Source organism: Apodemus sylvaticus, chromosome 2 (genome assembly GCF_947179515.1).
Source record: "Apodemus sylvaticus chromosome 2, mApoSyl1.1, whole genome shotgun sequence".
Classification (NCBI taxonomy): domain Eukaryota; kingdom Metazoa; phylum Chordata; class Mammalia; order Rodentia; family Muridae; genus Apodemus; species Apodemus sylvaticus.
In genome coordinates, this window is record NC_067473.1 from 159,197,160 (window position 1) to 159,220,245 (window position 23,086).

At 38.2% G+C, this 23,086-nt stretch overlaps 1 protein-coding gene across 1 annotated transcript in view; it reads right to left on the reverse strand.

The window, feature by feature from the left end:
* The window catches only part of LOC127677650 (vomeronasal type-2 receptor 26-like), a 37,261-nt gene extending 14,898 nt beyond the window's left edge, over window positions 1-22,363 (reverse strand). Inside the window, exons 1-3 of the mRNA XM_052172685.1 lie at window positions 22,146-22,363; window positions 20,677-20,974; window positions 16,147-16,956 (exon numbers count right to left, since the gene is read on the reverse strand). Of these exons, the coding sequence (XP_052028645.1) occupies window positions 16,147-16,956; window positions 20,677-20,974; window positions 22,146-22,360 (1,323 nt within the window). The 5' untranslated portion in view covers window positions 22,361-22,363. The remainder of the gene's footprint in view (window positions 1-16,146; window positions 16,957-20,676; window positions 20,975-22,145) is intronic.
* Between the last annotated feature and the right edge of the window lie 723 nt (window positions 22,364-23,086).

The following is a 23,086-nucleotide window of genomic DNA, read 5'->3' on the forward strand; positions in this document are numbered from 1 at the left end:
CCCACGACCACTGACCTTCGCTGACCAGCCGGGCTGCAAGCAGCTGCGGTTTTGTGGCGCCTTTCACTGCACGGAAGCCACTTCAGAACTCGGCCTCCCGCCAGTCAGGAGAGGCTCACCTCCATCTTGGTTTAGGACTCCAGAGATATCGGACAGACTGTGGTACACAAACATAATCCGAGGCCAATACCACAGGGGTCTGAACCCGACGGCGTTGGCCTGCACCCAGGCCCTGGGCTGTTCGGGGGGCCATCGGGGTGCCAACCCAGCCAGGAGGTTTTTTGCCCTGGCCTGCGCACGCGCCGCCATTTTGCCTACAGGACAACAGAGAGCTCTGGCGAGCAGAGCTGTAACAGGCATAGCCTGAGGCTAGCAAAGCGGGGGTCTAGGCCCCAAAAAGCCCAGGACCGACCCCAAGAACTGGGTGGCTTGGTGGGCCATCTGTGTGTCAACCCGCTCAGGAGGTTGTTAGCACAGCAGACTCTCCCAGCACTTTCGGGGCGCGCGAGCAAGCACGCCCGACATCCTAGTCACCTGGCAGACCCAATTAACAGTCATAGCCCTAGGGGAACTTTGCTCGGACCTTGGCCTCCCAGGCTTTTGCCTGGACTCAGAGCCTGGGCAGCAAGGCTAACCTTGTGTGCGCCAGCCCGGTTGGGGGATCGGCTGCCCAGCGGAGTGATCAGAACACAGGGGAGGTCCCGGCAGCATACACTGTCGGCGCTCCCTGGGGGTGCACACGGGCTCCATCTGGTCCACAGACACAATCTGGGGCAAGGCCTCAGGAGGGAGCCCTCAGCTCAACTCTCTCTGCTTCCAGATCCAGATCAACCTGGGCGGAGGCAACACATCTCCAGGTCCTGCAAGAGGCTAGAGGGGCTTCCAGGCGGTCAGCTGGGAGAAGTCGGTGTGCTCTGGTGAATCCAGCAGGCCCCAGCAGGAACCTTCGGGTGACTGCTTCGGGATCTGAACAGCCTGGGCAGCAGCACCCTGTCTACAGGCAGTGCAGGAGGTAAGCTGTGCACCAGAGGCAAACTGGGAAGGGGCAGCTTGCACTGGTGAGTCCAGCACTGACAAGACAAACTAACACAAGTGAGAACTAGATGGCAAAAGGCAAACGCAGGAACGTCACTAACAGAAATCAAGGCAATATGGCAATATCTGAACCCAATTCTCCTCTACCAACATGTCCTGGATACCCCATCACAACAGGAAAACAAGATTTGGATTTAAAATCACTGGTCATGATGCTGTTAAAGGAACACATGAAGGACATACTTAAAGAAATTCAGGAGAAAATGGATCAAAAGTTAGAAGCCCTTGCAAGGGAAACACAAAAATCATTGAAAGAATCCAGGAGAATACAAAAGCCAACAATGAGGAAACACAAAAAACACTTAAAGAAATACAGGAGAACTATGGTCAACAGGCTGAGGTCATGAAAGAGAAAACACAAAAATCTCTTAAAGAATTACAGGAAAGCACAAACAAGCAAGTGAAGGAGCTAAGCAAAACCATCCAGGATCTAAAATCAGAAGTAGAAACAACTAATAAAACTCAAAGGGAGACAACTTTGGAGATAGAAAGCCTTGGGAAGAAATCAGGGGGCAGAGATGCGAATATCAACAACAGAATACAGAAATACAACAACAGAATCAACAACAGATGCTGAAGATTTCATAGAAACCATGGACTCAACAGTTAAAGAAAATGCAAAATGCAAAAAGCTTGTAACCCAAAATATCCAGGAAATCCAGGACACAATGAGAAGACCAAACCTAAGGATTATAGGCATAGATGAGAGTGAAGATTTACAACTTAAAGGGCCAGCAAATATCTTCAATAAAATTATGGAAGAAAACTTCCCTAACCTAAAGAGAGAGATGTCCATGAATATACAAGAAACCTACATAACTCCAAACAGACTGGATCAGAACAGAAATACTTCCCGTCACATAATAATCAAAACACCAAATGTTCTAAACAAAGAAAGAATATTAAAGGCAGTAAGAGAAAAAGGCCAAGTAACATATAAAGGAAGAGCTATCAGAATCACAGCAGACTTTTCACCTGAGACTATGAAGGCTAGAAGGTCCTGGGCAGATCTCATGCAGACTCTAAGAGAACACAAATGCCAACCAAAACTACTATATCCAGCAAAACTCTCAATCACCATAGATGGAGAAATTAAGATATTTCATGACAAAACCAAGTTTACCCATTATCTAGCCACAAACCCAGCCCTACAAAGGATAATAGGAGGAAAACACCAATAAAAGGAGGGAAACTTCACCCTGGAAAAAGCAAGATAGTAACCTTTCATCAAACCCAAAAGAAGTTAAGCAATCAAATTTAAAAAATAACGTCAAAAGTGATAGGAAGTAACAATCACTATTCCTTAATATCTCTTAACATCAATGGACTTAATGCCCCAATAAAAAGACACAGACTAACTGACTGGATACGCAAACAAGACCGTACATTTTTCTGCTTACAGGAAACACACCTCAGGGTCAAAGACAAACACTACCTTAGATTAAAAGGCTAGAAGACAATTTTACAAGCAAATGGTCTCAGGAAACAAGTTGGAATAGCCATTTTAATATCAGATAAAATTGACTTTCAACCCAAAGTCATCAAAAGAGACTCTGAGGGACACTTCTTGCTGGTCAAAGGAAAAATACAAGAAGAACTCTCAATCCTGAACATCTATGCTCCAAATGCAAGGGCACCCTCTTTCGTAAAAGAAACTTTATTAAAACTCAAAGCACACATTGCACCTAACACAATAATTGTGGGTGACTTCAACACTGCATTTTCCTCAATGGACCGATCAGGAAAACAGAAACTAAACTGGGACACAATGAAACTAATTGAAGCTTTGGACCAATTAGATTTAACAGATATATATAGAACATTCTATCCTAAAACAAAAGAATATACCTTTTTCTCAGCACCTCACGGTACCTTCTCCAAGATCGACCATATAATTGGTCACAAGACAGACCTCAACAAATATAAGAAGATCGAACTAATCCCATGCCTCCGATCAGATCACTATGGAGTAAAAGTAGTCTTCAATAGCAACAAAAACAACAGAAAACCCACATACAGGTGGAAACTGAACAATATTCTACTTAATTATACCTTGGTCAAGGAAGCAATAAAGAAAGAAATTAAAGACTTTTTAGAACACAATGAAAGTGAAAACACAACATACCCAAATCTATGGGACACAATGAAAGCAGTGCTAAGGGGAAAACTCATAGCCCTGAGTGCCTCCAAAAAGAAAATGGAGAGAGCATGCATTACCAGCTTAATGACACACCTGAAAGCCTTGGAACAAAAAGAAGCTATTTCACCCAGGAGGAGTAGAAGGCAGGAAGTCATCAAACTCAGGGCTGAAATCAATCAAGTAGAAACAAAGAGAACCATACAAAAAATCAACAAAACCAGGAGCTGGTTCTTTGAGAAAATCAACAAGATAGATAAACCCTTAGCCAGACTGACCAAAGGGCACAGAGAAAGTATCCAAATTAACAAACTTAGAAATGAAAAGGGAGATATAACAACGGAAACTGAGGAAATCCAAAAAATCATCAGATCCTACTACAAGAGACTGTACTCAACACAACTGGAGAATCTGGAGGAAATGGACAATTTCCTTGACAGATACCAAATACCAAAATTAAATCAGGACCAACTAGACCATCTAAACAGTCCCATAATGCCTAAAGAAATAGAAGGAGTCATAGAAAGTCTTCCAAGCAAAGAAAGCACAGGACCAGATGGCTTCAGTGCAGAATTCTACAAGACCTTCAAAGAAGAGTTAACACCAATACTCTTCAAACTATTCCACAAAATAGAAACAGAAGGAACACTACCCCATTCCTTCTACGAAGCCACAATTACACTGATACCAAAGCCACACAAAGATCCAACAAAGAAAGAGAACTTCAGATCAATTTCCCTTATGAACATCGATGCAAAAATACTTAATAAAATTCTTGCCCACCGAATCTAAGAACACATCAAAACGATCATCCACCATCATCAAGTAGGCTTTATCCCGGGAATGCAGGGTTGGTTCAATATACGGAAATCCATCAATGCAATCCACTACATAAACAAACTCAAAGAACAAAACCACATGGGCATTTCATTGGATGCTGAAAAAGCATTTGGCAAAATTCAGCATCCTTTCATGCTTAAAGTCTTGGAGAGAACAGGAATTCAAGGCCCATACCTAAACATAGTAAAAGCAATATACAGCAAACCGGTAACCAGCATCAAACTAAATGGAGAGAAACTTGAAACAATCCCACTGAAATCAGGGACCAGACAAGGTTGCCCCCTTTCTCCTTATCTTTTCAATATTGTACTTGAGGTACTAGCTTGGGCAATTCGACAACATAAGGAGGTCAAAGGGATACAAATTGGAAAGGAAGAAGTCAAACTATCATTATTTACAGACGACATGATAGTCTACCTAAGTGACCCAAAAAAACTCCACTAGAGAGCTCCTACAGCTGATAAACAACTTCAGCAAAGTGGCAGGTTATAAAATCAACACAAGCAAATCAGTGGCCTTCCTATACTCAAAGGATAAGCAGGCTGAGAAAGAAATTAGGGATATGACCCCCTTCACAATAGCCACAAACAGTATAAGTATCTTGGGGTGACTCTTACCAAACATGTGAAAGATCTGTATGGCAAGAACTTCAAGACTCTGAAGAAGGAAATGGAAGAAGACCTCAAAAAATGGGAAAACCTCTCATGCTCATGGATCGGAAGAATCAATATAGATAAAATGGCCATTTACCAATAGCAATATACAGATTCAATGCAATACCCATCAAAATCCCAACTCAATTCTTCAAATAGTTAGAAAGAGCAATTTTCAAATTCATCTGGAACAACAAAAAACCCAGGGTAACTAAAACTATTCTCAGCAACAAAAGAAAATCTGGGGGAATCAGTATCCCTGACCTCAAGCAATACTACAGAGCAATAGTGTTAAAAACTGCATGGTATTGGTACAGTGATAGGCAGGAGGATCAATGGAACAGGATTGAAGATCCAGAAATGAACCCACACACCTATGGCCACTTGATCCTCGACAAAGAGGCTGAAAACATCCAATGGAAAAAAGATAGCCTTTTCAACAAATGGTGCTGGTTCAACTGGAGGTCAGCATGCAGAAGAATGCGAATTGATCCATCCTTGTCTCCTTGTACTAAGCTCAAATCCAAATGGATCAAGGACCTCCACATAAAGCCAGACACTCTGAAGCTAACAGAAAAGAAACTGGGGAAGACCCTTGAGGACATCGGTACAGGGAGAAAGTTTCTGAACAGAACACCAATAGCGTATGCTCTAAGAGCAAGAATTGACAAATGGGACCTCATAAAATTACAAAGTTTCTGTAAGGCAAAGGACACCATCAAGAGTATAAATCGGCAACCAACAAATTGGGAAAAGATCTTCACCAATCCTACATCAGATAGAAGGCTAATATCCAATATATATAAAGAACTCAAGAAGTTAGACTCCAGAAAACTGAACAACCCTATTAAAAATGAGGTACAGAGTTAAACAAAGAATTCTCGCCTGAAGAACTTCAGATGGCAGAGAAGCATCTTAAAAAATGCTCAACTTCATTAGTCATTAGGGAAATGCAAATCAAAACAACCCTGAGATTTCATCTTACACCAGTCAGAATGGCTAAGATTAAAAATTCAAGAGATAGCAGGTGTTGGAGAGGGTGTGGAGAGAGAGGAACACTCCTCCACTGCTGGTGGGGTTGCAAATTGGTACAACCACTCTGGAAATCAGTCTGGCGGTTCCTCTGAAAACTGGGCACCTCACTTCCAGAAGATCCTGCTATACCACTCCTGGGCATATACCCAGAGGATTCCCCACCATGTAATAAGGATACATGCTCTACTATGTTCATAGCAGCCCTATTTATAATTGCCAGATGCTGGAAAGAACCCAGGTATCCCTCAACAGAAGAGTGGATGCAAAAAATGTGGTATATCTACACAATGGAATACTATTCAGCCATTAGAAACAATGAATTCATGAAATTCTTAGGCAAATGGATGGAGCTAGAGAACATCATACTAAGTGAGGTAGCCCAGACTCAAAAGGTGAATCATGGTATGCACTCACTAATAAGTGGATATTAACCTAGAAAACTGGAATACCCAAAACATAATCCACACATCAAATGAGGTACAAGAAGAAAGGAGGAGTGGCCCCTGGTTCTGGAAAGACTCAGTGAAGCAGTATAGGGCAAAACCAGAATGGGGAAGTAGGAAGGGGTGGGTGGGAGGACAGAGGAAGAGAAGGGGGCTTACGGGACTTTCAGGGAGTGGGGGGCTAGAAAAGGGGAAATCATTTGAAGTGTAAATAAATTATATCGAATAAAAAAAAAGAGTTTTTCAGAAAAGCCACAATTTTTCACCACTATACATAACTCAAGAAAGTTCAAAAAAAATAAAATTTTCAGATTTTAAAATATGAAATTTGTAAATAAGGAAGGAGGCAAAAGAAGAACACATGTGGTACAGAAATGTATAGGAACATGTGATAGAGACCTGCAAAGGTGGATTAGAGTCAGAAAGAATAGAGTAGGGTAAGTTAACCAAACCTGAAGATTATGAAGATGTCATATATAGCTACAACTTTAAGCTAGTTACAAAGTAAAATGCAATATAAAAAGAATTTAAACAGAGGTATTACAGTTTATTATATATAAAATATCCTTGTGGCAGTTAAGAAACCCCCAAAAGACCCCAAGACAATGCAGGTTATGATCATTGCCTTTGGTTACACATACATACCCGACAGTAAGAAAATACTGCTCAAGACACCACACACTTTGCTGCAGGACACAGCAGTGAGGCCAGAACTAGTGTGAAAACTTTCTCCCTGTTGTCTATTCTGCTTGTCTGTCTCTCTGGCACATTTCACTCTGGTAGAAGATAAACTACAAGCTGCTGAGGAAGTAAAGTAGCAGAGGCTTTTCCAAGCTGTAGACCTTGCATTCTATAATGCCCACTTTCCAGACATGATATGAATACTAGGAAAATACTGGCACAACTGTTATGGGAATAAACAATTTCTTGCTCATGGTATATGAGGATGTCCTTACAAGACAGACTTATGCCTGTTACTACAAATGTATTTTAGATCAATGTCTTGGGAGATCAGAAGTCCTATGGGTGTGCCTACTACTTCTGTTTGGCTAAGAAGACACTTTATTGAATTTCATCCTGAATATTTATATACATAAAATCCTGCTAATGTCAGATTATATCAGAGAATTTCTCTATGCCATGAATATTGATTGTTCATATTGAAATAGGACAGCCAAGAGAGGATCCCAAAATCATAGAAACCATTGGGAAAGAGGGGCTTAAGAGAATGAACAAATCAGATTCTGGTTAGGAGGTCCATAAAATACTGTCTTTTAGGCATGACATGGTCATGGTACTCAGGAGCTTATAGTAGCTAAGTCTGCCTGTATAGAAACAGAACAAGATCGAGCCGATAAAAATGTTTATCTTCAGATGAGTGAGGAAGTTTACAGGGTCAAGCCCATCACATGAGGAATGTAAGTATTTAAAAGATTCTAAAGGAGAGGAAGTCATTGTCATTAGAAATACCAACATTTTTGAATTCCTTCTGCCTCATTGCATAACTGCATATTCATGCCCATATGGAAGGCCCTGTAGGTCATAAATCTAGTGGGTCATGAAAGAAAAAACAAATCAAAAGATATGAATATAGAATAGGGAGATAGTGGGAGACCGGAAGATCTGTGAGTATGCAGAAGAGCTATGAGACGTAGAGAAATGGGTGTGAAGAAAAGCATTTGCTATTTGTATGCTTGTTGTACCTGTCAAAGAATACATTACTTTAATAGACTATATATGGTAGATATACAAAAAACTACATCTGACCTTATAATTTAAACTAAAAACAAACAAAAAAAAAACCCAATTCTCTGAAGAATTAAGTGAAAACTATCCCTTCCTTAGAGAGGAGGATGTTTTACTTTTAAGGTTGAATCAGCAAAATTCTCTCCTCTTAAAGTGAAGGGAAAATGAATATGATCACATTTAAAAATACTCGGGAGTAAAATTTTATTCATGTTATAGTCTTGTAGAAAAGTTAAAGGAAACTTTCACAGAAAAGGAAAATTTTGCTATCTAGAAAATGAAACTGACATAGAGACAAGAACAGCAAAGAAGCAGAATAACACAGTTAAATTAACATTGTATCTTCTTTATCTTTGTGCTAGGTTATAATTTGCTCAAAACCACAAAGTGAATGTAATACCACCTGGGTATATCTTTAGATGAATGAAACACTTGACAACACTGCTACAACAGATAGAAAAGAGAAAGCAGAAGAGTTCCCAAATGTGTCAGCATTACTGATAAGCAGTACTTGCTAATGTGTCTTGAACATGTTTGAAAACCACCAGAATATTTTAAGTATAACTGATATTCTTAGAGAAAAAGTTGAACGGAACATATTCAATTGAATCTAAAGAAGTCAGATTAAAAAGATCAACAAAAGGGGTCAACTACCACATATAGAAAAATCTCACATGATAGACATTATTGAAAAGATTAATAGTGAATTAATAGTGAATTTAATGTGAGTACACTAAATGCATGAATTTAAAAGAGAAACAAATTAGAATAAAATACAACACTCAACCAGACCAAAAAAAAAAAAAAAAAAAAAAAAAAAAGCTGTCAAGAATTGACTGTGTGATAGTTGACAAGAAATCCACAGAGAGAGTCAGTGTCCCTGACACAAAACATGCAGGAAATATGGGGCACTGAGAAAGAACAAATTTAATATAATTAAAAATCATGAGAATAGAACAAGGAAAAGATCCTAGCTCAAAGGCCCATATTTAACACACTCAAATAAGAAAAATTACCCAATTCCTAAAACAAAGAAAAAGAAAACCGAAAAAATTCCTATAAATGTACAAAAAGTAGATAGAACATAAAATAGATTGGATCAGAAAATAAACTCAATTTTCTATACAATAATCAGAACACTGAATATATAGAACATAGATTAATAAACGGTTCAAGGAGAAACCCAAGTACATATACAGGTAGACGTATTCAAATTGCACAAACATCTCAGTGGAGACACTAAAACTAGAAAGGTCTAGGCAATTACATTGTGGAGTCTAAGATACCACAGATGCCCAGATCACTATACCCAGCAAAACTTTCAATCACCATTGCTGGAGAAAACAAGATATTCTGTGATAAACAAAAATTTAAACAATATCTGTCCACAAATTCATTGCTACAGATGGCACTAAAATGAAAACTCCAACCCTAGAAGATAAAATACACCAATGAAAACATAGGGAATACATAACTTCACAGCAGAAACACCAAAAGAGGGAAGTATGCAGAAAAACAAACACACATACACTCATACTCACACATACAACCACTTCTGGCACCCGATAAATACAAGAAACATCATTGATATCTCTCAATATCAATGGACTTAATTCCTCATTAAAAAGATACAGGCTAACAGAACTGATATGAAAACAAGATCCAACCTTTCAAAGCATATATGAAACACATCTCAAAATCAACATAGTAGTTACATCAGATTAAAGGGTTGGGGAAAGGGTTTCTAAGCAAATGGACCTAAAAGTCAATGTACAATAGATATTCTAACATCTGATAAAATAGACTTCAAAACAAAATTACTCACAAGAGATGGGAAAGAACATTCATACTCATCAAAGTACAAATCCATCAATATGACATCCCAATTCTCAACAACTATACCACAAACATCTAAACCCAAGTCTGTTAAAGGAACACCAGGAAATCTTAAATCACACATCAATCTCACATATCTGTAGTGGGAGACTATAATATCCCACCCACTATCACCAATGCATGAGTCAACCAGATAAAAGCTCAATAAATACTGGAGCTAAGAGATTTTATTAATAAATTGGAATTTACACAGTAAGTTAGCTGAAGAAGATCAAAGAATGCAGACAAGAAAATAAAAATTCAAGACATCATTATTACAGATAATGTGATAGTGTACATAAGCAAACCCCAAAATTCTACAGGGAACTTGTATGGCTGAGATCACTTTCAGCAGTGTGTCTGGTTACAAGATTAACTCAAAGAAATAGTTAGTAGCCTTTCTATATACAAATGACAGACTGAGAAATATATCATCAGGGAACCAACACTCTTCACAATAACCACAAAATATAAAGCACTTTTGGGTAGCCAAATCAAGAAAGCAAAAGACTAGTATGAAAAAAGTTTAAGTCTTGGAAGGAAAACGAGGAACATATCAGAAGAAGGAAAGAACTCCTGCCCTCACGAGTCAGGAGAATAACATAATAAACAGTAAAAGAACTTCCAGCGGTAACACCATGCCCAATTTTAAAGTCTACCACAGTGCTATGGTAATGAAAACCACAAAGTATTCTTTTCCCAATTTGTTGGTTTCCGTTTTGTTCTTTTGATGGTGTCCTTTGCCTTACAGAAACTTTGTAATATTATGAGATCCCATTTGTCAATTCTTGATCTTGGAGCATAACCTATTGGTGTTCTGTTCAGGAACTTTCCCCCTGTGCCCATGTCCTCAAAGGTTTTCCCCAGTTTTTTTTTCTATTAGTTTCAGAGTGTCTGGTTGTATATGGAGGTCCTTGATCCACTTGGAGTTGAGCTTATTACAAGGAAATAAGAATGGATCAATTCGCATTCTCCTGCATGCTGACCTCCAATTGAACCAGCACCATTTGTTGGAAAGGCTCTTTTTTCCACTGGATGCTTTCTGCTCCTTTGTCGAAGGTCAAGTGACCATAGGTGTGTGGGTTCATTTCTGGGTCTTCAATTCTATTCCATTTATCCACCTTCCTGTCACTGTGCCAATACCATGCCGTTTTTAACACTATTGCTCTGTAGTATTGCTTGAAGTCTGGGATACTAATTCCCCCAGAAGTTCTTTTACTGTTGAGAATACTTTTAGCTATCTTGGGTTTTTTGTTATTCCAGATAATTTTGAGAATTGCTTTTTCGAACTCTGTGAAGAACTGAGTTGGGATTTTGATGGGGATTGCATTGAATCTGTATATTGCTTTTGGCAAGATGGCAATTTTAACTATATTAATCCTGCCAGTCCATGAGCATGGAAGATTATTCCATTTTCTGGGATCTTCTTCGATTTCCTTCTTCAAAGACCGGAAGTCCTTATCGTAAAGATCTTTCACTTGTTTGGTTAGAGTCACACCAAGACACTTTATATTGTTTGTGGCTATTGTGTAGGGTGTCATTTCCCTAACTTCTTTCTCAGTCTACTTATCCTTTGAGTATAGGAAGATAACTGATTTGCTTGAGTTGATTTTGTAACCGGCCACTTTGCTGAAGTTATTTATAAGCTGTAGAAGTTCTCTGGTGGGTTTTTTTGGGTCACTTAAGGATACTATCATGTCATCTGCAAATAGTGATAATTTTACTTCTTCCTTTCCAATTTGTATCACTTTGACCTCCTTATGTTGTCTAATTGCTCTAGCTAGAACTTCAAGTACTATATTGAAAAGATATGGAGAGAGAGGGAAGCCTTGTCTAGTTCCTGATTTTAGTGGGATTGCTCCAAGTTTCTCTCCATTTAGTTTGATGTTGGCTACCAGTTTGCTATATATTGCTTTAACTATGTTTAGGTATAGGCCTTGAATTCCTGTTCTTTCCAAGACTTTTAGCATGAATGGATGCTGAATTGTGTCAAATGCTTTTTCAGCATCTAATGAAATGATCATATGGTTTTTTTCTTTGAGTTTGTTTACGTACTGGATTGCATTGATGGATTTCCTTATATTGAACCATCCCTGCATCCCTGGGATGAAGCCCACGGGATCATGGTGGGTGATCATTTTGATGTGTTCTTGGATTCCATTGGCAGGAATTTTATTTAGTATTTTTGCATCGATATTCATAAGGGAAATTGGCCTGAAGTTGTCTTTCTTTCTTGCATCTTTCTGTGGTTTTGGTATCAGCGTAATTGTGGCTTCGTAGAACGAGTTGGGTAGTATCCCTTCTGTTTCTTCAAACTATTATGGAATAGTTTGAAGAATATTGGTGTTAGGTCTTCTTTGAAGGTCTGATAGAATTCTGCAAGGAAGTCATCTGGTCCCGTGCTTTTTTTGGTTGGGAGACTTTCTATGACCCCTTTTATTTCTTTAGGGGTTATGAGACTGCTTAGATGATCTATTTGGTACTGATTTAATTTTGGTGTTTGGTATCTGTCTAGGAAATTGTCCATTTCCTCCAGATTCTCCAGTTTTGTTGAGTATAGACTTTTGTAGTAGGATCTGATGATTTTTTTGAATTTGCTCAGTTTCTGTTGTTATATCTACCTTTTTATTTCTAATTTTGTTAATCTGGATACTTTCTCTGTGCCCTTTGGTTAGATTGGCTAAGGGTTTATCTATCTTGTTGATTTTCTCAAAGAACAAGCTCCTGGTTTTGTTGATTCTTTGTATGGTTCTCTTAGTTTCTACTTGATTGATTTCAGCCCTGAGTGTGATGATTTCCTGTTTTCTACTCCTCCTTGGTGAATTCACTTCTTTTTGCTCCAGGGCTTGCAGGTGTGTCATTAAGCTGCTAGTGTATGGTCTCTCCACTTTCTTTTTGGAGGCACCCAGGGCTATGAGTTTTCCTCTTAGCACTGCTTTCATTGTATCCCATAGATTTGGGTATATTGTTTCTTCATTTTCATTAAATTCTAAAAAGTCTTTGATTTCTTTATTTCTTCCTTGACCAAGGTATCATTGAGTAGAGTATTGTTCAATTTCCATGTGTATGTGGACTTTCCATTGTTTTTGTTGCTACTGAAGACCACTTTTACTCCATAGTGATGTGATAGGAGGCATGGGATTATTTTGATCTTCTTATATTTGTTGAGGTCTGTCTTGTGACCAATTATATGGTCGATTTTGGAGAAGGTACCATGAGATGCTGAGAAAAAGGTATATTCTTTTGCTTTAGTGTGAAATGTTCTATATATATATCTGTTAAATCTAATTGGTTCAAAGCTTCAATTAGTTTCACTGTGTCCTTATTTAGTTTCTGATTTCCTGATTTGTCCACTGAGGAAAGTGGAGTGATGAAGTCACCCACAATTATTGTGTTAGGTGCAATGTGTGCTTTGAGCTTTAGTAAAGTTTCTTTTATGAATGAAAGTGCCTTTGCATTTGGAGCATAGATGTTCAGGATTGAGAGTTCTTCTTGGTGTATTTTTCCTTTGACCATCAAGAAGTTTCCCTCAGTGTCTCTTTTGATGACTTTAGGTTGAAAGTCAATTTTATCTGATATTAGAATGGCTACTCCAGCTCGTTTCCTGAGACCATTTGCTTCTAAAATTGTCTTCCAGCATTTTACTCTAGGGTACCGTTTGTATTTGACACTGAGGTGTGTTTCCTTTATGCAGCTAAATGTAGGATCCTGTTTACATATCAAGTCTGTTAGTCTATGTCTTTTTATTGGGCAATTGAGTCCATTGATGTTAAGAGATATTAAGGAATAGTGATTATTACTTCCTGTCATTTTTGACGTTACTTTTTAAATTTTATTGGTTAACTTCTTTTGGGATTGATGAAAGGTTACTATCTTGCATTTTCCAGGGTGAAGTTTCCCTCCTTGTGTTGGTGTTTTCCTCCTATTATCCTTTGTAGGACTGGGTTTGTGGTAAGATATTGGGTGAACTTGGTTTTGTCATGGAATATCTTGGTTTCTCCATCATGGTGATTAAGAGTTTTGCTGGATATAGTAGCTTTGGCTGGCATTTGTGTTCTCTTAGAGTCTGCATGAGATCTGCCCAGGATCGTCTAGCTTTCATAGACTCTGGTGAGAAGTCTGGCGTGATTCTCATAGGTCTTCCTTTATATGTTACTTGAACTCTTTCTGCCTTTAATATTCTTTCTTTGTTTAGTACATTTGGGGTTTTGATTATTATGTGACAGGGGTCTGTTTTGGTCCAGTCTCTCTGGAGTTCTATAGGCTTCTTGTATATTCATGGGCATCTCTCTCTTTAGATTAGGGAAGTTTTCTTCCATAATTTTATTGAAGATATTTGCTGGCCCTATAAGTTGTAAATCTTCACTCTTATCTATGCCTATAATCCTTAGGTTTGGCCTTCTCATTGTGTCCTGGATGTCCTGGATGTTTTAGGTTACAAGCTTTTTGCATTTTGCATTTTCTTTGACCATTGATTCCTTGGATTCTATGTTATCTTTGACATCTGAGATTCTTTCTTCTATCTCTTGTATTCTGTAGTTGATATTTTCACCTATAGCCTCTGATTTCTTCCCAAGGTTTTCTATCTCCAACGTTGTCTCCCTTTGTGATTTCTTAGTTGTTGCTACTTCTGCTTTTAGATCCTGGATGGTTTTGCTCAGCTCCTTCACTTGCTTGTTTGTGTTTTCCTGTAATTCTTTAAGACATTTTTGTGTTTCCTCTTTCATGACCTCATCCTGTTGACCAAAGTTCTCCTGTATTTCTTTAAGTGATTTTTGCATTCCCTCCTTATGGCTACTATCATTTGACCCATATTCTCCTGAATTTCTTTAAGTGATTTTTGGGTTTCCCTTGTAAGGGCTTCTAGCTTTTGATCATTTTTCTCCTGAATTTCTTTAAGAGATTTATTTATGTCCTTCATGTGCTCTTGTAACAGCATCATGACCAGTGATTTTAAATCCAAATCTTGCTTTTCTGGTGTGTTGAGGTATCCAGGACTTGTTGTTAAAGGAGAATTTGGGTTCAGATGCTGCCATATTGCCTTGATTTCTGTTAGTAACGTTCCTACGTTTGTCTTTTGCCATCTAGGTCTCACTGGTGTTAGTTGGTCTTGTTGTCAATGCAGGACTCACCCATGCAGCCAGCCTCCAGATGGACTGCTGGCCCTCTGCATTGCTTGGGGACAGGGCGCGTGGCCCAGGCTGCTCCCAATCCAGAAATGGTGACAAGTAACAAGGTGAGTTCTTGGGGTTGGGGGTAGAATGGTCAAATGAATATCCCTGAGAACGCAAAAGATTTGTTGGGTAGATGAGAGGGTTTGTGGAGATAGGAACAGAAAGGAAAAGAAATTGTGAAGGGCGGTATATAGGGAGAGGGTATGGTCAGAGAGACACACAAGAGATGGAATACTAGGGCATTTAGAGTAGATGTCAAACCTAATGAAATGGAACTTCCTGAAACCTATGAAGGTCACCTTAGTGAGAACTTAGTAATGGAGAATATGGAACCTGAACTGGCCATATTCTGTAAGCAGGCAAGGCTTCCAGTGGTACATGTCTGACACCAACCCATTCATCAAACCTTGGACTCAACAATCTGTCCTGACTACAACATGGACTGGGGCAATGGTGGCTCAGAATGTGTGGGACTGATCAACCAATGAATGACTGGCTTAATTTGAGGCTCAGGACATGAGAGGGAACCCATGAAAGATACAGCCTGGATGGCCAGGAATATGAGGCTGTGTGGTGCAGACACCTAAGGTAGAACCAAGTACAATAGACCACAACAACAGCAACAAGTCAAAGAAGTAGGCTGGAGAACAGTCATGGATGATAATGTCTAGTCTCATAAAAGCTATGTCTTCTTCAAGGGTCTGTTTATGAAAACAAACTTTTGGCATCAAATGTACTTAAAATCCTTAAAATATGCAACAGTTATACTTGTACAAATCTTCTCTGTTGTATATTATCATTATTTCACAGAACATTAAAAGGAGTAATAAAAGATGTGAAAATTAAATAACTTAAATATTGTTGTTTCAATTTGCTTAAACTAGGAATATCATTTTCTCAACAGCATGCATATATTGTTTTCTGATGGAAACGTTAGCTCAACTTTAAACACTATGACATGTTTTTTCTATTTCTTTATGCTACTTTATGCTCCTGAATAAACATGAATATGTTGAGAAGGAGATAGTAACAGAAAGAAGCATGCTAGCAAAAGAAATGTTTTTCTTACCCTATGTTAGATCGTGAATCAAAATGCAGAAAATAAAACCCAGGGCCCAATACTCTAGGAAAGCATAAACATATGTTACCTTCCATGGGAGAGGGGCATGGAGTCCACCTTTATCGAATGAGTCTCCATTCATTCTGAGTGACAGCTCCTCATGAAGTGCCTGGGCAATGGCATACACAGCTTCGTGGACTTTGTAGCTCAAGGGCAAGGTATTCATATCCCAAACATTCAGAGATCGTGTGCTCAGGCTGCCATTTTGTTCACATTGACTTAGTTTCCTGACTCCACGCTCATAGAAAGGTGGACATTCAAATAAGATTGACCACACATCCTGGATAAAGATATCACGAGGGTATTTTCTAGGGTGAACACTTCTTTGAAAATCCTTGAATCCCAGAATTTCATCCTTGTGAACCGAAAATGATAATGCTCCACCAAAGGGTGTATAAATTCGATTTTCTTTAAAGGGTAATAGGGTAGTATACCAATCAGAGGTTGTGATCCAGATATTATCAAAAATAGCACAGGAAATGATGAGAGAGAGAAGTGTCAGAAAATCATGAGTGTCACCAAATGCAACCACAACACGTGTCATTGTGAGATGTACTATTAAATGGTACCAGTGTACTTTATCAAAAGAAGGAAATACTGGATCCTTTTCTGCAAATGCAACACAAAGTTCATGGTTGATCAACTCCTCTGTGATTTCCTTAATGAAAAGTTCCCCCCTCATATCATCTGGAACCACCAGACCAACCCAGACCCAAGTGAAGTAGAGCAGCAGTTGAATAATTCCCTGGTACAGAGCTGCAGTGTGCACAGGAAACTGGTAAGGAGACTGGAGCTGGACTCTGGTCCCGATACTTGGGTCAAAAGGAGAGTAGCTGATCTAAACAGAAAGAAAGTTACTACATAAGCCAATAAAATTAGGTTTATTTTCAAATGATTTGTTTTACCTTTTCTGCTTATGCACTCTAGGAGAAACTGAACAGTTAAATAACTTTACTAAGGAATACCAATTTGTTACCTATGTCATTTACTTTTCACTGCATACACAAAATGTACCTGTTCCTTTGTCCTTTTATAGAACATATGAAAAAAAGGCCACAGAGTGTCTATCTCCTGATCTCCACTCAGGTAATACCAGTCAAACACAAACATTTGCAAATCTGTCAATTCAAACCTTTCATCTTCCTGATAATAGAAGTGGAGAAACATTAACAATAAGGCCTATTTACTTGATGTCACAAATCCAAAACAAAAACAAAACAAAACAAACAAACAAAAAACTAGAATCTATGGAGCATCATAAAAGAGAATGTGGAGTGACAGCACCTCACAGAGTCTGCAGGAAACTGAACAGGCCTGGATGAGTTTGCCTCAGAGGAAGGGGTCAAAATGGAAGGTCACAATGGCAAGAAACTGAATAGTTAGGTAAGAAGAGGTTTGGCTCAGGTTGTTTATGGAGGGAAGATTTAGTTTACTGTTTTGCTGTCTAGAAGCTAAACTCAACATCAAATTATAATTATAGAGTCCAGTAGGCCAAAGCCAGGGCTGAGGAGACTGAAGAACAATGTATAATACTATACATGCATGAAGATGTTATGACAAATCCATTATATTGTAGGATATTATATATGTATATATGTATATATACACATGTATATATATAATCATGACACTGAAAGGTGGCTCAGCTCACTGGGTTTGAAATGCTTGCTTTATAAGCAGAAGGACCTGCAGTAGAACCTTCAGAATCCCCATAACAAGTCAGACATGGCTGTGTGTCCTTGTACACTAACATAGCAGGGTGGACACAGGTAAATCCATAGAGCTTTCTGGCCAATCAGCTCAAAATCTCAAGCTTCTGATTCAGAACTCTGATTTCAAACAAAAGTGGAGAAAGTGAGGAAGAAAGAATATCAGTTGTCCTGATATGCCTACCTATACAGTCCTACACACATCATATGGGAGACACATACCTCACAAACACACATACACTCATGCACACCCACATGAGCATGCACACACACACACATACACACATACACGCACATGGTCAAACACAAGCAATCACTCATGCACACATACACAAACACACAGGCAAACACACTGAAAAAGAGAGACAGGGACAGACACGGAGACAGAGACAGAAAGGGGTAGAGGGAGACTCAGAGAGAGACAGAACAAACAACTATGGCACCTCCATCAGGTCATGATTCCTCAGTATTAGAAATCAAAGAGAATAAGAAAAATGGCATGAGTTATGTATGCTGAATAGAGTAACCAATATTAACAAGAAATCATAAACAATGCCCACATAAGCACGTACATGCAAAAAGAGAACCAATTCTGAATCTAAATAGAACTTAGCAAACAGGCATTAGGTGGAGAAATTTTAAAATGTGGAGAAAAAAACTGAAAGTAAAAACAGATAACTAAATAAACCTGCTGAAAATTACTATCCAAGTAAGTCAAATGATAACCCACCACAGAACAACCTTTGTGAATTTTCTTCAACTCAAGAATGTGCTCTGAAAAAGTGAAAATTAATCAAGAAAGAAAGATGTAAGACTCAGCATACAGAGGACTTAAAACACCCAGAACTAGTTGAGAATAGACATACAGCACTTAGGCTGGAGAAGACAAGAAATTGAAATAAGGGATTATCTGTCACAGGTAAAGTTGGAATGATTTGCACATATTAGGGATTCATTTACATACACTAGAGATGGTGTACTTATTCTACACAGAAAAACGCTAACATAAATGCCAACATGATAAAACCAAAGAAACATGAGTAGAATATGGTCTACAATACAGCACTGCCAGCTCCACAGTTCATGCTTAAGAAGTGTGAGGGGATTACTAAAAGAAATGATAAAAATGTCTCAGGACATTGTGAGTATATTGAACTTGTGTTAGGCTATGTGTGTAAGTTTCAGTAACCACAGGCAGCCAGCTAGCCTTAGGTAAAAGAGAGTAATTTGAATTTCAACTATTAAAAAGGAGGATACCATGAATTTTACACGAAGATAGATAGAACTACAAAATATCACCCTGGTTGAGGTAATCCAGACCCAAGAGGACATACTCCAAAGGTATATACTCAGTGATAAGTAGATATTAGCCAAAAAGTACAGAATTCCTTTGAATTAGAATTAGCCTAAGAGACAGGGCCCCAAGTAGAGGGATGGCATCACTGAACTACCCTCAAGCTAGTACAGCTGTCCTCTGAGAGGTTGTGCCAGCACCTAGAGAAGACAGAGGCAGAATCTCACTGCCAACCATTGGGGACCCCAGTGGAAGAGTTAGGGGAAGGACTGAAGGAGCTGAAAGGGATGGCAACACCTTATGAAGAACAGTATCAACTAACTGGACTCCTCAGAGATCCCATGGACACAGCTATATACATGGGTGGTTCCATGACTCCTACTACATATGTATCAGAGGAATGCCTTATCTGGCATCAAAGGGAGGGGAGGCACTTGGTGCTGTGGAGGCTTGTTGTAAAGGAGGATGCTAGAGGAGTGAGGCCAGAGTGGTTCCAGGGTGGTTGCAGAATTACCCTCCTAGAGTCAAAGGGGAAGGGGGATAGGATGGAGGGTTTGGGGAGGTTAGACTGAGAAAGGAGAAAACATTTGAAATGTAAATAAATAAAATGACAAATATTAAAAAAAATAACTCATAAAATCTTATAAAACAAAAATTAGTCATGCATGATGGAGTATGATTAAAATCCCAGCCCTGGGCAAGCAAGGGCATGAGTATCTCCCTAATGCTATCTTGGGCTGCAAAGGAAGTTCAAGACTGGGCAAATTTGCATAGTGAGAACGTGTCTAAAAATAAACAAATAGGTAAAAATTGATAATAAAAATGAAACAGCATGGCAGCCTCATTCATTTTACTAATATTTAAGTTACTTCACTGAGGATAGAAGGAAACATTAAAAACTGGATCGCTGTTATTTGCAAACTTTCTAAGTAAAACCTTTCCAAGTTTATTACTAATTAAGATCCAGTTGTCTTATAAATACTACTCCTCTAGCATTGTTTATAAGAAATAATTGCTGATCAACAGAAAGATTTTTAAACAAAGACAAAAGTAAACACTTTCCTATCAACTGGAGAAAATTACAAACAGTCCAAATGTCCAGCCCGAGTAAATCTGACCCACACTTCTTAGTATAAATGAATCTTATATGGCAATCTGAGCTGATACCACAGTAAAATAATCAGACATATGTTCATAGTAGTTACTGTGTACATATGTGCATAGAATTATTATAGCCTTCATGTTTTGTGATGCTCTAAAACTGGATACAAACAAAAGTATTAAAAATGGTAAATAGCAAAAGAAATGGAGTGGAAAGAATATAGGTTCTCATTACTTTTACTTGTATTTTTTTCAATTTTAAAGTTTTGAAATTAAATTTCTTTTACTAACATTATTTCATGTTAAGAAAAATTTATACTTCAGAATTAAAATTGATAATAAAATAGTAAATTATTAAGCAGTCCCATACCTCATCAATAATCAATAACTGGATTAATTAGCATTTAATACTATCTTACTATCTTTAACCTAGGAAACAAGATACTTTGTGTACCTGTGGGACATTGTAGAGACTTAGAACTCGGGAGATCTGAGCTGATATTCCTGTTGAAATGCCTCCTATCACTGCAACCAGCTTATCAGTCTTCTCAGGCCTGCATTTGTAGTTAGGAATTGGGGGGCTCTCTCCTGAGAGTAAAGCCATAGAACTTTCCATGGCCTTTGTTTCAAAAAAGTCAACATTGAAGAGATAGAATCCCAGGGACATATTGAATAGAATATTTGGCTCCTTGTTGATTTTTTCTATAGCAAAAACCATTGCCAACATGTGCTGATAATTTTTGGTGAGATTTCTGGGAGGAAAAATTGGAAAGATCATTTTTCTCTTCTTTTATATTAATTAAAAATATTAACTGATTATTTTAATTAATTTGTGCTCTTTTATATTAATTTAAAAAATATAATTATTTATATTAGTCTATATATTTAATATAATAAATAAAATATATTTACATTCTTTACCTCCCTCTCTTTTCTCTATTTAGCTCCTCTCATTCTACCTGTCAAATTCTGCATTTTCATTTATAAGAACTTAATTCATATGAAATTGTATATGATATTCCAAGAAACAGGCAGTCTACTCAATATTAAATATATGGAGATAAATGTGCTAAAAAAGAAGATTCATAGTACAACTTGTTATTAAATCGATTATTTTTGTTTTTGAATTTTTTTGAGACAGCATCTCACTTATTCAACCAAGTTTTAATTTAAATCCTTATGTAATCTAGGTTAAACTCAAGCTCACAATGATCCACCTACCTCTGATTCTCAAGTTTTGGGATTAAACTTTTGCACCACCACATACTATGTACATTTTTCAAAATTTATTGTACAATTTGTGTCTGAGAAATATAATGGAAGAGTAAAGCACGTGGGAAACAGCAAATATTAAAACTTAGTTTTCATGCAGTCTTCGAAGAATAAGATAAACCTCAGGAAAATACACAGTGCTTGATCACTAATAGCAACTGAGAAAAATAGTGTCAAGTGTGAATTTAAACAGGAAAACTAAAATCTTCTCAATGCACTACACTAAATAACTAAAAAGGCAAATTGCTTTTGACAGCAATGTGTTTTCAAAAGCTTCTTACATATTTAAGAAAATTCAGCATGTGTAGGGGAGAGACACACAGAGTGAGTCATGGCTGAGTAGCTATTGGCATTTGGTGGCTACTTGGGAAGGTACAGTCAGTTTCATTAGGAGGTTTGTCTGGTAGCTTGTCTAGACTCTAGATAATGCCCTATACTCCTGCAGTACAGGCATGCCTATATGAACTCAATTCATTAAAACTGAAGAGAGACTGAGAGAAAGAAAGACAGAAAGACAGAGAGAACCCTTGAAGTTGAAGGCAGGAGACATCGTAAGGGAAACAGCAGACTACAGTCAAATCAATATGTCTTGTTTATATGTATGAAATCCTGAAACTCTATTTTTTTTAAATAGAGAAATCAAACACTTACACAATAAAAGCTTCTGGTATACCCATTGTATCATTAAAGCCAAATTTAATTCTATTGTCTCTAGCAGTCACTCTGAGGGAAAAGAGTCCTCCAATAACAAAATGCCCATCTTGATAGTAGCCAGGAGAAGCAGGTATACTTAAGGAGAAACAAGAAATTTGTTCCTGGAATTCATTGAGGACAATCAGGAGAGAGAAAGCAATGAGTAATTCCATAACATTGATAAATAATTGATAAAATCCAGATATCTGTTCAGTAGAGAATCTTAGACTACTCATGCCTGGGAGCACACCAACAAACTGGTAAATGATGTCTGGTTGATCCATGTGGATCAAGGTTATTAAGCATTGTTTTGTCCTGGTTCAGGCCCACCAGTATCCAAACACTCCCTCAGTTCCCTGGAGTCCAATCTGCTTTATACCTTTTTAGCCCTAGATTATGTCCCCTTCACAGAGTCACTGTGCGTCTCCAAGGGCTCAGAAATCTCTCATTTGGCACCTGGGAATCCTGATTCTCAGTAGGAAAACACACAATTAAGAAAAAGTGTGAAGTCCACTAAAACACCTGTGGGGTGTGTACACTCACTGAGCTGAGACTAACCAGTGGGAAAAAAATTAAGTCATGAAGAGCCATCTGAAGGAGGCATCAAAGGGCTCAGTGTTTGTTAGGCAAGAACTAGAGTCTGAATTATTTAACATCAATATAATTTTAGAGTATTACTGTATGGAAAAGAAATAGTGCTACATTAGAAAATATTATTTCTGATTACTATATTGGGTCAAATATCAACTCCTATTTTTATTGGATATTTTATGTATTTACATTTCAAATGTTATCCCCTTTCCCAGATTCCTCTCCAGATCTGTCCTATCCTATTCCCTCACCCCATACTTCTATGAGTGTGTTCCCCAACCCACCCACCTACTCCCACCTCACTGACC